General features: G+C 48.5%; 1 protein-coding gene across 19 annotated transcripts in view; it reads right to left on the reverse strand.

Annotated features, from left to right (window-relative positions):
* RBFOX1 (RNA binding fox-1 homolog 1) overlaps positions 1-13,448 on the reverse strand; it is a 2,066,775-nt gene extending 2,053,327 nt beyond the window's left edge. For 3 of the 19 annotated variants that reach the window (XM_045461754.1, XM_045461744.1, XM_045461752.1), the window contains exon 1: positions 13,151-13,436. In XM_045461754.1, coding sequence (XP_045317710.1) covers positions 13,151-13,360 — 210 coding nt within the window. In that variant the 5' untranslated portion in view covers positions 13,361-13,436. Of the gene's footprint in view, positions 1-13,150 lie in introns of all 19 variants that reach the window. The other 16 variants (XM_045461768.1, XM_045461757.1, XM_045461746.1 and 13 more) reach the window with 10 other exon arrangements.
* Between the last annotated feature and the right edge of the window lie 395 nt (positions 13,449-13,843).

Raw genomic sequence — 13,843 nt, forward strand, 5'->3', positions numbered from 1 at the left:
ATTGGTTTTTTGAATAGATGCTTTCAGGGTCAATGATGATTTCACAGGACAGAAAATATCACAGTCACAGAACACTCTGCATTCAAATAGAATGTTTTCATTTTCAAAGGGCCCTCTCTTGCCATCTAATCTTATCCTCCTGACAGTCCCAGGAGAGAAGCAGACTTGGTATGCCTGACCTCACTCTGCAGACAGGAGACTAGGCACAGCCCTCCAGATGCCACAGAGGGAGTGCGATGATAGGTGAAGGCCACTGTTATTGCCAGCCCTTTCCCCCTACCTAATAGCCACTCCCAGACCTTGTGGACTTCCAGCAGAGGGGACAGGAAGACTGGGTCACTCACCTCTGCCAGTGGGGACCGGGACCCAACATTGCAAGGACTGGTTACTTGGTCACACACTGTCTGGGATCGCCATGCAAGAGGCCAACTCCTACCTATCCTGCAAGACTCAGCTGACACAGCAAATCCTCAGAGAACATTTTCCTAAAACCCCCAATATTGCGCCAGGGTCCCTTATAACTGCCTGGCCTTCCCTTACTACAGAACTTACCACAATATAGGTTGTAGCGTATTCAAATACATATCTGCCTTATGCTCACCATGTTACCTGCAGCACCAACAAAAATTAATAAGGTGAAACTTAATGTCTGTTGAATGTGAATGATGTACTTTTATGTGGCATCTTATTTAATCCTCACTATATCTGCAATAGTAATAGTAGGAACAATTAACAATCAGTTATCAGATGTGAAAATGGAACCACACAGAAGTTATATATCTTGCCAAAGAGCTAACTAGGCGGTGATGAAACTCAGTTTGAGCCCATGGAGTCAGATTTCAGAGCCTATGTTCTTAATCGTTAGAGTCAGTGCCTTCCCAGAATCTATTAGTTGGTTAATAAGTCTTTGTTGAATAAATGAACAAAGGTTCAAGAAGATGGATGGATGGATGGATGGATGGATGGATGGACGGATGATGGACGGATAGATGGATGGATGAATGGATGAGTGGATGGATGGGTGGGTAGCTGGGTGAATGAATGGGTAGATGGGGATGGGTGGGTATATGGTGGATAGATGGATAGATGGATAGATGTGTGGGTAGATGGGTGGTGGGAGGAAGACTTGAGCAGCATTATTTCCCATTTATTCAGGGTCCTCTAAAAAACCAAAGAAGTTCTCCCCACCTGCAGGTGGGTGGGTGAGGAGACTTGCCCATGAAATACCCATCATTTTGGACAGTGCTCAGCCTTAGTCACTGCTCTCTGAACACCCCCTTTATTGATTAGGAAAGTCAAAGCCTGAATTAATAATTAATGCAAATTACAACTATAACTGAAAGTTGTAGAGCTGATGACAAATTGGCAATCAATAATCAATAACTTGACTATGTCACATTGCTGTCATTCCAGGACAGTTCCACTGAAAGATTTTTCAATCCCTCCATCAAATTAAGCAGGCTCATCAAGTCTTCCCTAACCATGAGGAGAAGGGGGGTGGGTATCCAATACTCACAGTTCACACTGGCATGCTCAATCCCTTTCTCTATCTGGGCCTGACCCTCAGTTCTGAGACTCCTCCAATCCTCCAGGTCAGCCTTTTTTTTACTTTCTTATTTTTTTAATGTTTATTTATTTTCGAGAGAGAGACAGAGACAGAGTGCAAGTGGGGGAGGGGCAGAGAGACAGAGGAAGACATAGAATCCAAAGCAGGCTGTAGGCTGTGAGCTGTCAGCACAGAGCCCAATGCGGGGCTCAAACTCACAGACCATGAGATCATAACCTGAGCTGAAGTCGGACGCTTAACCGACTAAGCCACCTAGGCACCCCTTCCCTTATTCCAACCTTTGGATTAACTCAAGTGACTACCCGCCCATCAGGTATCTTCACCTTTCAAGGCTTTCCTTCAATCTGGCCTTCACCAAAAACTAGAACAGTTATTGACAAAATTCACGTCAACCCGTATAAGGAATAGGTATAGGGAGCAGGCCTCAGTCATGGGATTAAGTTCTAAGCCAACTTGAAGAGGGAAAAGAAGTTGAACAGCTATCAAGAGAGACAGTGTGGATTTTGCATAACTGAAGCTAGAGATCAAGGGGCCATGGAAGACGCAAGCTAAATATGATATAAACTCTTTTTTTCAAAATTATAAACATCCATCCTCCCACACTGATAACTGTGCTTCAAATATTACTAAGGTCTTTGCTAAGGACAAGTCAGAAACATGGGACATTGTATGCAATACATTAAGAAGGCTCATAGACAGGCACATTCCTGACACCATCTACTAAAGGACTTCTAGGATTCTGGTTATATGTGTTCTATGTGTTCTTTCTCACTTCTGCTGTTGGAAAGCTGCCACAGTGAAGTGGTTAATAGTATGTGCCCAGAGACCAACCCAGTGCATTCTAATTCAGCCCCATCTTTAAGTGACTGTGTAACACCACGCAAATTATGCAATATTCCTAGTCCTCCATTTCCTCATCTATAAAATGGGTATGCTTCATTCATTAATCAAATTCTAGCTGAGCATATGCTAAACACCAGAGACAATGGTAATCATGAACAAGCATGGCCCCTACCCACATTGTGATTATAGTGTAAAAGGGGTCAATTATTCATCAAATATCATGCCCAAAGAAATAGGTGGCTATAGTTGGGCTTCGACCTACAACAGAAAGACACCTGATACTATGAGAACAGGTATCAGGAATTTGCTGTGACTGAGTCAGTGTGGCCAGGTTTCCCTGAGACAGTGGTAAGTCAGCTTACAGATGAGATGTTTACCAGGTGAAGGAGTGGGAGAAAGAGCTTTCTAGGCAGAGAGAGCAGGGTGTGCAAAGGCCCTGTGGCAGAAAACAGCATTGCAAATAAAGGAGCTTTAAAGAGACTAGAGAGAGCAAATAAACATGCAAATAATCATAGCACCAGCCTCACAGAGAAGTTGCAAGGAAACTGAGACCCTGTCTATAACAAATTCAGTAAATGACTAAACTGTAATTTCTTCTGAAACAGGAGGGATAAAGTTCCTTGGTGGTATTTCCCATGAAAGGCTGCTATGGACTCAGAGGCCACGTTGAACATTCTCCTTGACAGCTCCCCCTCCCCCTCCAGCCAATTGGACACAAATGCACCCTTAGGCTTGTGATACCTGGGGCAGGGCCCAGGACGATTTCAGTCAAGATCAAATATCAAGAACCACACGGAATCTGCAAAACGGGAGGAAGCAGCTTTCAAAACTGTGGTTGGTTTCTACTGAGAGTCTTTCAGATGGAAATTAAGCAGCTCTTCACCAGCGCGGGAGAGAAGAGCCTCTTGCCGCCTGAGAGAAAGGGCTGATGAATCAGGCACACTGGTGGATCAATCAGCCTGCGCGTGTGAACAAGTTTATGGTGGAAATGAAGGGTTTTATTTGTTTGGCAAAACACTATGTGGTTTAATCGCCAGGAGGGAGGAGTGTGTAAAGCAGCAACACGGTGGCTGTTGGCCCGGGTTTTCTGGAAGGGGGAGGCAGCGAGGATCAGAACTTCCGTTTCATCTGCAGCCCCCTTGCAGAGGGAACTGGGGAAAGCTTTGCAGCCATCTGCGAACTGTTTGCATCTCGTCTGGCTGGGCAGCTGTGCTCCAAACAAGGGTGGATGGGGCAGCTCTTGCCCCTGTGTTTGGAGAGACATGGGAGGGAAACTAACAGAGATGACAGAAGGCAGATGCTAGGGAGCACTGCCCAGGCGTGGGGGCTGGAGTATCCAACCCACCTGCCCCTAGGCCACTAAAGCACTCCAGAAGGGTCTTCTCAATTGATCCCCATCCTTGTGCTTACAGACAGTCCTTCATATGGAGACACACGAACACACACTGTCACCCCACACACTGAATTGCCAGATGTAGCAAGTAAAAAGGCAGGGCGCCAGTTAAACTTGAATTTCAGATACACAATGAATTGCTTTTATGTCCCAAATGTTGCACTGGGATATACCTATACTAAAAAATTTGTTAATTGGAACTCAAGTTTAACTGGCAACCCTAGTGCCATACAACCTAAGACTTGGAAACTCATACAGAAAGAAACACACACACACACACACACACACACACACACACACACACACACTTGAGTGTACGTGAGTCTTGCAGTATCCAAAGTCAAAGAGAAAAGGCAAGGGCCAAAATGGGGGTCCCTATCCGTCCACATCTCCCCGTTTTTTGTCCCTGGGCTCAGAACAAGCCGAGTCCCTACCAACTCAGGGACACTTGGCATCCAGGTCCAAGTTGGGAGTGGAGGTGCCATGATACAGCAGGACGCTGACCAGCACCTGCCCAGTTCAGGCTTCTGGGCTCTGGCCTGGAAGACACAGCAGACTCCAATAGGCCTTGGCGAGGATGGGAAAGGCGCAGGGGCTCTAAGACTGCAGGGTCATCTTGGAGTCCTCCATCTGGGGATCTAGTGGGAGCCTCGTTTCCTTTGGTCTGCTCCTACTGCCTCTGCCCCAATCTCTGTCCCTGCCTTTCAGTCACTGGCTGAGCATTTCCTAAGGCCCTGGCACTAGACTTGGTACTGAAGACACAGCCCCTGGTCAAGCCACAGCCTGGCCTGCTGTCATTCAGCAATGACCTCCCAGCACTTGCTGAGTGTGCACAACAAGCCAAGTGTGTGGAAGTGGTGGTTACTTCACTGAGTCCTGCAGCCCAGGGAGGCAGCCATTATTATTATATATTTTCACCATTTACCTTTGAGGCAACTGAGGCCAGAACAAAATCAGCTTACTCAAGCACACACAGGTAGGGAGTGGCAAGGCCTGAAGGAGGCAAATGCCAACTTTGGAACTTGCAGTAATATCACCAAGAATGTCTGGGAAAGGGAATTTTCCGTCTGGAGTGAAGCCACCTGTTAGAGTCGGAAGCCAGAGTCCCTGCTAGGGGTGGTACCAGGGTGTGGACTGACCTAGATGAAAGTGAGGCAGAGAATGCCATTCTGACCAATGCCCTCAGGCTTCGGAGAATGATCCCCATAGAGGATAGCATCATGTAGAGCCTTGGAGAGCTGGCAGCAGGGAAACATACTTAACCAGGATACAAATTTCAGCACAGATCACCCTCTAATCTGGATATCCTGTTCCTAGGAACATCTTACAAAAACACAGGCACAGAGAATCAAGTGATGTATGTTGGAATATTCATCACAACACCATTTGCAATAGGGAAGAAGCAGAAACCATTCAGAGACCTATCAGTATAGAGCTGGCTAAAGAAAGTACGGTGCATCCTCACAGCACAATAACTGGCTGGAAAGGACAGTGGAATCCAGGTTCCAACATGAAATGAGGTCAAAGATATACATCACTGAGTTAAAAGGAGGCTTTTCCAAACAATAACTATAGCATTATCCCATTTGTATTTTTAAAAGATTAAAATGAAACAATTTAGAAGCACCTGGGTGGTTCAGTCAGTTAAGTGTCCGACTCTGGATTTTGGCCCAGGTCATTACCTCACGGTTCATGGAATCAAGCCCCGTGTCAGACTGTGCACTGACAGCTCGGAGCCTGCTTGGAATTCTCTCTCCCTTCCCCTTGGCCCCTCCCTACCCACCTCTCCCTCAAAATAAATAAACTTTTTAAAAAATTAAACAATTTGTGTGCAGATATACATGCTTGCACACACACAAAGAAAGGTGTGGAAGGATATACCTCAACCCCTCCCAGTGTTACTTCTGAGAAGCAAGATTGAAGAGAAACAGGGGTGCCTGGATGGCTCAGTCAGTTGAGCGTCCGACTTTGGCTCAGGTCATGATCTTGTGGTCTGTGAATTCGAGTCCCACGTCGGGCTCTGTGCTGAGAGCTCAGAGCCTGGAGCCTGCTTCAGATTCTGTGTCTCCCTCTCTCTCTGCCCCTCCCCCACTCATGCTCACTCACGCTCGCTCTCTCTCTCTCTCTCTCTCTCTGTCAAAAATAAATAAACATTTTAAAAATAATTTTTTAAAGATTGAAGAGAAACAAAGGAGGAGTTCTGCTTTTTGTTTTATATATAATGGTATTGTTTAAATTCCTTACAATGAATAAATTATAATCTGTAGTTTTAATAAGCAGAACAAAACCCCCAAAATTATACTCAGACCAAGTGGACTCTTTTGTCCAGCCTGATTCCTGCACACCAGGGCTTATAGCTCCATCAGGTCAACAGAATACGGAAGCAAAAAGCAAAATTAAGAGGGCATAGATTTTCCCTCCCAGGTTTTCCAGTTCAAGCCAAGAGGTTTCCAAGTCACAAAGTCTTCTTATCCATACACACAAGACACAAGCCCCACAGCACAGGCACAAGCCTTTCCAGGTTTCTCCAGGACGGAGGTCTGAGATGCAAGGTAGGTCTGCACATAGTCGGGAATGGAGGCCTGGACAGAAGAGGCACAGAGCCAAGGAAACCCTCGGCGCAGTCCCTGCATTCCCCAAAGACCATTGGAACCCAGAGCTTCTCAGAGCCCCCGCAAGTGTTCTATGACACCTTGGAACACAGAGAGAGAAGCTAGGGAAACAGAAAACAAGTAAAATTCATAAAGCCCAGCCATACCTGGACCATGCTAAAGCTGTCTGCTCTTCCCTGTTTTTAAAAATCCCAGCTTTCTCCTTTGTGCCTTCAAGGTCCTTGCTCTGCACCCGAGCTCTCCTCTTTGCCCCTACCATCCTTTTGGATCCTCTTCCCAGCAGCTTTTCTCAGGCTCTGGGGCTGCACCCTCGGACCCCCAGCCTCCTTGGAACCCCTACTCTCCAGCTGGTGAGGTACGGGGGGTCAGACGCAGCCAAGATTCTTTGGAGAGGCAAACACAGGAGCCCTGTGGGCTGTGAGTAACATGACAACTTTCTGCTGGGGCTGAAAAGGAAGGAAAAGACCAGTCCCTCCATGGAACAGCCCCAGGAATACAGGGCTCTCAGCAGCCTCTAGAGACCTGTGTTGATGGTCAGAAGTCCTTGGTCACCCCTATGTACAGTTGCCTGCAAGGAGGACCATGCAGGAAGCTGTATGTTGCTCAGAGAACAAAAAAAGGAAATTAAATGCACCATCTGCTTATTAGTGAGAGCTTTTGAGGCAGACGCTTAAATATGCATGCCCAGACATTATAAAACTTGGGGGGGAAATGTTAATTTCAATAACCTGAGTTCTTGTGCTTGCAAAAACCATCTTTTTTATCTCTTCTTGGTGATTTGGAAGCTCTGTACCCCAGGCTCACAGCACCAAGATGGCTGACCTCACTGGATTTGGGCAGCTGTGCAAAGTGGGACACCAAACACTGGCTAAGGACCCATCTAAGGAAAACGCTTAGGAGGAGAACAAGTCACTATTCCCCACCTCCACCTTTGTCTCCCCCATCCAAAACCTGGATGACGCTAGCCTGCTGCCCTGCCACAGGGGTGAGGAAAGCTCACTCAAAACCCCAGTCCTGCCCCTGACACCAAAGACCAATAAAGTTGAGAGTGGGAGACCTGTACCCCCTCCATTGGAGTCCTGCAAGTTGAGCACTTTTTTTGCAACTCCTCCTCAGAGCTGCACAGATTTCAAAGGCAGCAGTACTTATAAACCGCATGGGACACCATGAGGGTGCAAAGTCCCTTAACCTGAGATTCTCAGAGTAAATATTTTTGGCTTTGTGAGCCCAAGTATTCAACTCTCCCATTGAAGCAGGAAAGCAGCCATAGACAATATGTACATGAATAGGTGCAGCTATGTGCCAATAAAACTTTATTTACAATCACAAGGAAGGGGCCACCTTTGGCCCATAGACCAGAGTCTGTCCCCACCACTAGAGCAATTTCTCCAAGAGAAAAGGAACTGAACCATCTTGAAGGCTAGCACCTAGACCAGCACCTGGCACATAGGAGCTGCTCAAATACTTAGAGAAGGAATGAAAAGAAGGAATGAAAACGGCCCTCAGTATTGAGAAGTGAAGTTCTCCTAATGGCACCATCTTATGCTAAGGAACACTGCCAGGGCAGGACTCTCCACCAAGACTGGGTCCTGGAAAAGTGACAGCTGAGTGTTGCAAGGAGGACAGAATTCATGAATACAAACTATAGTTTTGCAAGAGTCAAGACCATGAGTGTTCCCTGCTTCGGGGCACACACCCTGGTTGGGTGCTGGAATACCCAGACTTAGGGTAAATCCTGGTACACACCCCCCCCCCCACACACACACACACAAACCAGCCTCCATTTAAATTCCCTGAAGACCTCATGAGCATGATATGTGAAATCCAACAGGCTCTCTTTAACACAATCAACCCTCACCCTTTCCTCGTGTCTGTGGAGCCACATATCCTCTGCCTGCTGCTCCTCTGATGCTTCTCATGGATTCTTCTCCTCATCATTAAGATTTCCTCAGGCTTATACCAAATCCCTTCCTCTTGCCTCTCCACTCTCTCCCCAGTCAACCTCGGGTGTCCCCCGGCCTCAAGTACCATCTACACTGATGACTCTTAAGTCTGAATGTCCAGCCCCAGACCTGTCTATCCTGTTAGACATTGTCACCTGGGTCTGAGAGCAACCTTAGCCAAAGTCCAAAACCAAATTCATAGTCTTCCCTGCCATTCTGGAAGTCAGTCTGACCCTGACTCTTTCTCATTGCCACACTAAATACATGCTGAAGTCTTTAATGTATCTCATAAGCTTTCCTCTGTTCAGGCACGCAACTCCACTCTCTACCATCACCACCATCACAGCCACCACATCCCTGACATAGACCCTTGTCTCAGCGCCCAAACTGGTCTCTCTCCTGCTCCTTCAGCTCCAAATCATGTTCCAGAGAACAAAAAAAGACAACAAACATCTCACCAAAACGAAAAGAATCAGGAGAATATCGCCCAGCAGTCTGCATCTCTCTAGCTGAGAAGTCCAAACCAAGCCCTGGTTTGCCAGCACTGGGGTTAAATGTTTCTGAAATGATTATAGCTAAGGGCTACACAGCTCACAATCCAAAACGCATGCAGGCACAGAGGCACCTGCCTCCCCAGAAGAATCTGAGCCATCCAGTGTGTGGCCTGTACCTCTCTGTTCTAACAGAAAGGAATGCCCTCCATGCCTTTTTCCTCCTTGGAGGACCCTCCACCACCAACCTGCACCCCACTTTTGGCCCTTGGAGAATGAGGGAACCTCCTACAATTTCTCACTTCCACACTGCAGTCCTCAGAAGCTTGCCTCACAAATTATAGGAGAGCCCATGCAGCACCGTGTTCCGGTGGGTGGCCATGTCTTCATGTCAGCTTGAGAGATTGTTGCCAGGGAAATATCTATATTTCAGCAGAGAAAGCGTCAGCCCTGTGGAGTCCAGCTGTGCTCAAATGGGAATCCAGAAACCCAGATGTTGGTCCAAAAGCCCTGTCGTGGCAAGCCAGCTTTGGAATTCTCCCGTGTGGGAGTGAAGCGAGTGCCACCCGCTCTGACTGCCCACACCCCTGCCTCCTGGAATCCTGGACCCAGAAAACCAAGGAGGAAATTGGAGAGAAACTGGTGAATTCCATGTGGAAAGCAGAGATGTTACACAAATCCAATCTGAGGTTTTGGTGGATGATGTTCCTCCCTCACACCTCACCAAATGGATAAGGGGATGGGAGACAGAGTCTGACTCACCCAAATAAGTAAAAATGGAATTGACCATTTGTTTTGTGCTCTCCTAAACCATTTCTGTTTGTTATCTTGTAATTGTATTGAATGCCAACATAACAACCCATTGAGGTTCTATCTCACTCTCTCCATTTTATAGATGAGGAAACTGAGGCCCATAAAAATTGAATAAATTTCCCATGGCCACATAGCTCATAAGTGGTGCAGCAAGGACCCAAACTTAACACCTACTCTCTGAAACAGTTTTACAAGTGTAGACCCGTGGCTTTCAGACAAGGTATTTCATCTGCCTCCTCTCCAAGCCCTAGACATTTGGCAATGTCTGGGGACATGTTTGGTTGTCACACTAGTGATGGAGAGGCAGTGTTAATGCCATCCAGTGGCTACAGGCCAGGGATGCTGCTAAGGACAGCTCCCCACAACACAAAATGATCTGGCCTCAAATGTCACTAGTGCCAAAGTTGAGATACTCAGGTGCAGACTATCACCAGTGAGCTGGGAGAGACCGGCAGTCTGGACTCTCCTCTGTAGGGGGACCCCTACAGATGATAACCTCCCCACTCTGGTCTCAATCCTGGGGACTCTTGAATGGGGATTCCAACAGGGGGTTTCAGCTCTGCCCAGCACAACCCAGAAGTCTATGCCAAGTTTCCAGATCTTGAGAAAAGCTGAACAGACAACTAAGGTTGATAACCAATTACCGAGAAGAGACCCTTCTCTACCCCCAGGAATTGCTGCAGGCCAGACTCACCCTGGGGTCACTTTAAAGGAGTCAATAAAGGCTCTGGGAGGATTGGTTCTTTGATACCTTCTCAGCAGCACTGGTCCTGAGGGGGCAAAAGGAGTCTGTGAAACTTCTGATCCCTGGTGGGGGATCAGCCCTCACTAGGCACACACCCTCCTCCTGGCACACCTCCAGCAGAGCTCTGCACTGAGATGGCTCCTGAGGCCCCATTTTATCTCCTCAAAGCACTCCGTAGCAACCACCAGAGGAAAGAAACCCCCCTACCTTAAAGGCAAGAGCCAAGCCTGGGAGCCACTTTGAAGGATAACCAGTCACATGTAAACCTCAGCCATCCAAAGCTCCGGACCCAGTGAAGGGAAGGGGTATTTTATTCTTTAGAAACATCTAGATACAACATGGACAGGGAGGTGATATCCATGCAGCTTCTGCAGAGAAAAGCCCAAAATGATCTGTACCTAAAAATAAGCTGCTATTAAAGAACAAGGATGTTTTTGACATTTTAGCCAAGCTAATGGTCTACACAGACAAAAATCTCATGAAAAAGCATTCTGTCCTTCTTTCTCCATTTGGACATGGTCTGTGAGTGAAGAAATGGGCTCTCCTCCTCAAAAAAATAGCTGCTGCTCTGGCACCAGCCCGAAACTGCTTCCTGGGCTCTTTAAAGAGAATATTCCTGTAGAAACTACAAGGGAGGAGAAATCTGTCTGACAGGCATTCTGGGAAGCACGGGCTCGGCCAACCTTTAAACTTGAAAACCAAGATACCACCACCGTGAAGGGTGACTTCCTCCAGAAGATCCAGGGGCCCCAAAAGGAGAAAATTGGATTCAGGCTCAGGAAACAAGGACAGTTTCTGTCCAGTTATGACATAGTCCTTTAAACATGGCATCCCCATTTCTCTTTGTGAAACAAAAAGTTCAATAGGGTTTCTGCCTTTTAAAAGTTTCATCACCTGCACATAATTTCTTAACCTTCAGAAAGCACTTAATGTGGAGATTCTGGCCTAAGACCCTCATCTCCTGTGATGCACCCCCAGAACTAAAGATGACAGCAAGCAAGCTGCATGGAGTGAATTTCAGTACTAAACCACATTTACTGAGCACATACTATGTGTCAGGCTTAATGCTAAGTGCTTTCTATGGATAACCTTTACTTAATCTCAGGGATAATAATCCCGTGAAACAAGGCCTGCTGACATATCCATTTCGCCAGTGAGGACACCAAGGCTCGGAGAGGTTAAGTGACTCGCCCTGAGTCACCAAGCAAAGGAAGGTCAGAGCCAGGATTCAAACCCACATTCCTAGGCATCCCACTGCACTTGGGTCACTTCCTCCCACCCTCATATCCTGGTCTTTGGCAAAGTCCCAAGTAACGAGGGAAGTGATAGAGAGAGGGGCTTCCAACAGTAAAACTTTCAGCACCGCACTGCCCCCATAATCATGTTTCTGACAGGGCCTCTCCTCTCACCACACTGCGACACATCCTTCTCACTCTTTCCATGGGATGTGTCCCAATAAGCCTTCCATAAGGATTATCCTTCTTCTGGCATCTGAGACAGAAATTCACCTGGTTCTGGTGTCCAAGTGGCCCACAATCTGAACACAATCACAATCATAGGGAGGTAAGGTCTCCGAAGCAGTGCCTGGGAGCAGCCCCACACCGGGTCGGCTGGGCTTTGATGCAGCCAGGTGAACGGAGGCAGGCAGCAGCTGGCTATGTGGATTTCAGAGAAAGAAGGGGAACTCTCTCACAGGGCTCACTAGCCACTAATCAAATTTTTAAGACAAGCTCAGCCAAGCAAATGGTCAAGAATAAAAACATTTGTAAGAAACAAAAAGGTCAACCCCGTTATCCATTAAAAACTCTCAAAGTAGCAGCCCTTGCCATGGGGACAGCTATCCAGCCAACCCTCATCTGTCCTCCAGACTCATGTGCTCCCCAAATGTAAGGTCAACCAGGTCACAATTGGAAGATTCAAGAGAAGAAGCAGAAAGCGGGAACCAAGGGGTCAAGCGGGGCACTGACCTCCATCACACACATGCCTAGTGACTCACGTAACCATGCACGTATGCAACAAAACACCCTCACGCATACCCTCAGGCAGCAGGGACCACAGCCAGGTAGCACCCGAGAGAATGCACAGAACTTTGCCTCACTGTCCCTCTCTGAAAGGATAAGGAGAGAAGAGTGACTTGGGGGTGGAAGCCACCTGCTTTCTCTCTCAACTCTCACTGCCCAACCAGAATGGGGAACAATGACAGGAAGATACAGGGCAGGTGAGGGGCAGGGCGAGCTGCTGCCAGCCCACATGCTGACAGAACAGGGTCTGGCAGAACCTATGCTGAGGCATTTCCCACCCAAACCCCTTACCAGGTGAGGGAAACACACACCGGAGTAAAGTCCCAAAAAGACACCTAAAACAGCACTGTCTAGGAGGGAGGTGTAGGGTGAGGGCTGCTCAGAGCCCTCCTTCCCTTCACCTCCTTCCCCTTCAGGGGGCCCCCAGGACACAGGGCTTCCTCTTCCCCTCTTTGGCCAACCGCAGAACCCATGGGTCTCCCAGCCAGATACAACGACGGCGTGGGAGAATCAGCAAGTCGATGCTACAAAAACAAGAAGGGGGTTGCGACCAACAACCAAGCATCTAGTTTCTCTGGAGGTCCCCACGAGCTGTCACACCGCGCCTGCCTGCAGGAGTTGCTGCCCAATTATCAACTTGGACCTGACTGCCGACGGGGAGCATCCCCGCCCACCCCACCCCACCTCTAGCCCCCGTCCCTCCTGAGCCCCCGCTCACTTACACCTCTGCCTTCGCCACCTGTCTGGGTGCCGGTCTCTTCCCTGCCCAGACGTGGCGCGTCTTCTCCTTCCTCCTGCGCTGCGCTTCCTCCCTCCAGCCCCAGCTTCAATCTCTTCTCCTCCGGAGGGGCATCCTCCTCCTCCCGCCTCTGCCAGCCATCCCTGCCTCTGAGCTTGCCCGAGTCTTCGGGGCTGCCAGAAGGGCTGGCCATGGCTCCAGGGGGCTCTGCCTGCACTTGGGGAAGAGAAAGGACCCAGCAGCCTTCCGAACCCAGCGGCCTGTCGGTGGGAGATCGGGCTTCTGAGCGCGGGCTCGGTGGGTTCGCGCGGCTCGGCTCCGAGCTGGGCTCCTCCGTGGACCACTCCTGTCTCTCTGCCGCCCCCTTCTGGCTGCTCACGCAAAACGCAGGCACGCGTGGAAGAGGCCTGCGCTCCTCTCACCTGCCAGGGGCCAGGCCCGCTCTGGCAAAGCCCTGCCCCCAAATCGCACCCCCATGGTCTCCCTGACCAAGGAAGGGAGGAGAGAAGGGACAGACAGACATCCACTTCTCGAATCCCCTGCGAGGACAGACACCCTGGTCTTTGATACTATTCTGCATCTTGAATGATTTAGAGGTGGCTGGAAAACAGGCTGCTCTGAACAGATCAAGAGAGTGATGGGTTTAATGTAGAGACACCACCTTGCAAAGCTGTGC

This window comes from Leopardus geoffroyi, chromosome E3 (genome assembly GCF_018350155.1).
Source record: "Leopardus geoffroyi isolate Oge1 chromosome E3, O.geoffroyi_Oge1_pat1.0, whole genome shotgun sequence".
NCBI classification, from domain to species: Eukaryota; Metazoa; Chordata; class Mammalia; order Carnivora; family Felidae; genus Leopardus; species Leopardus geoffroyi.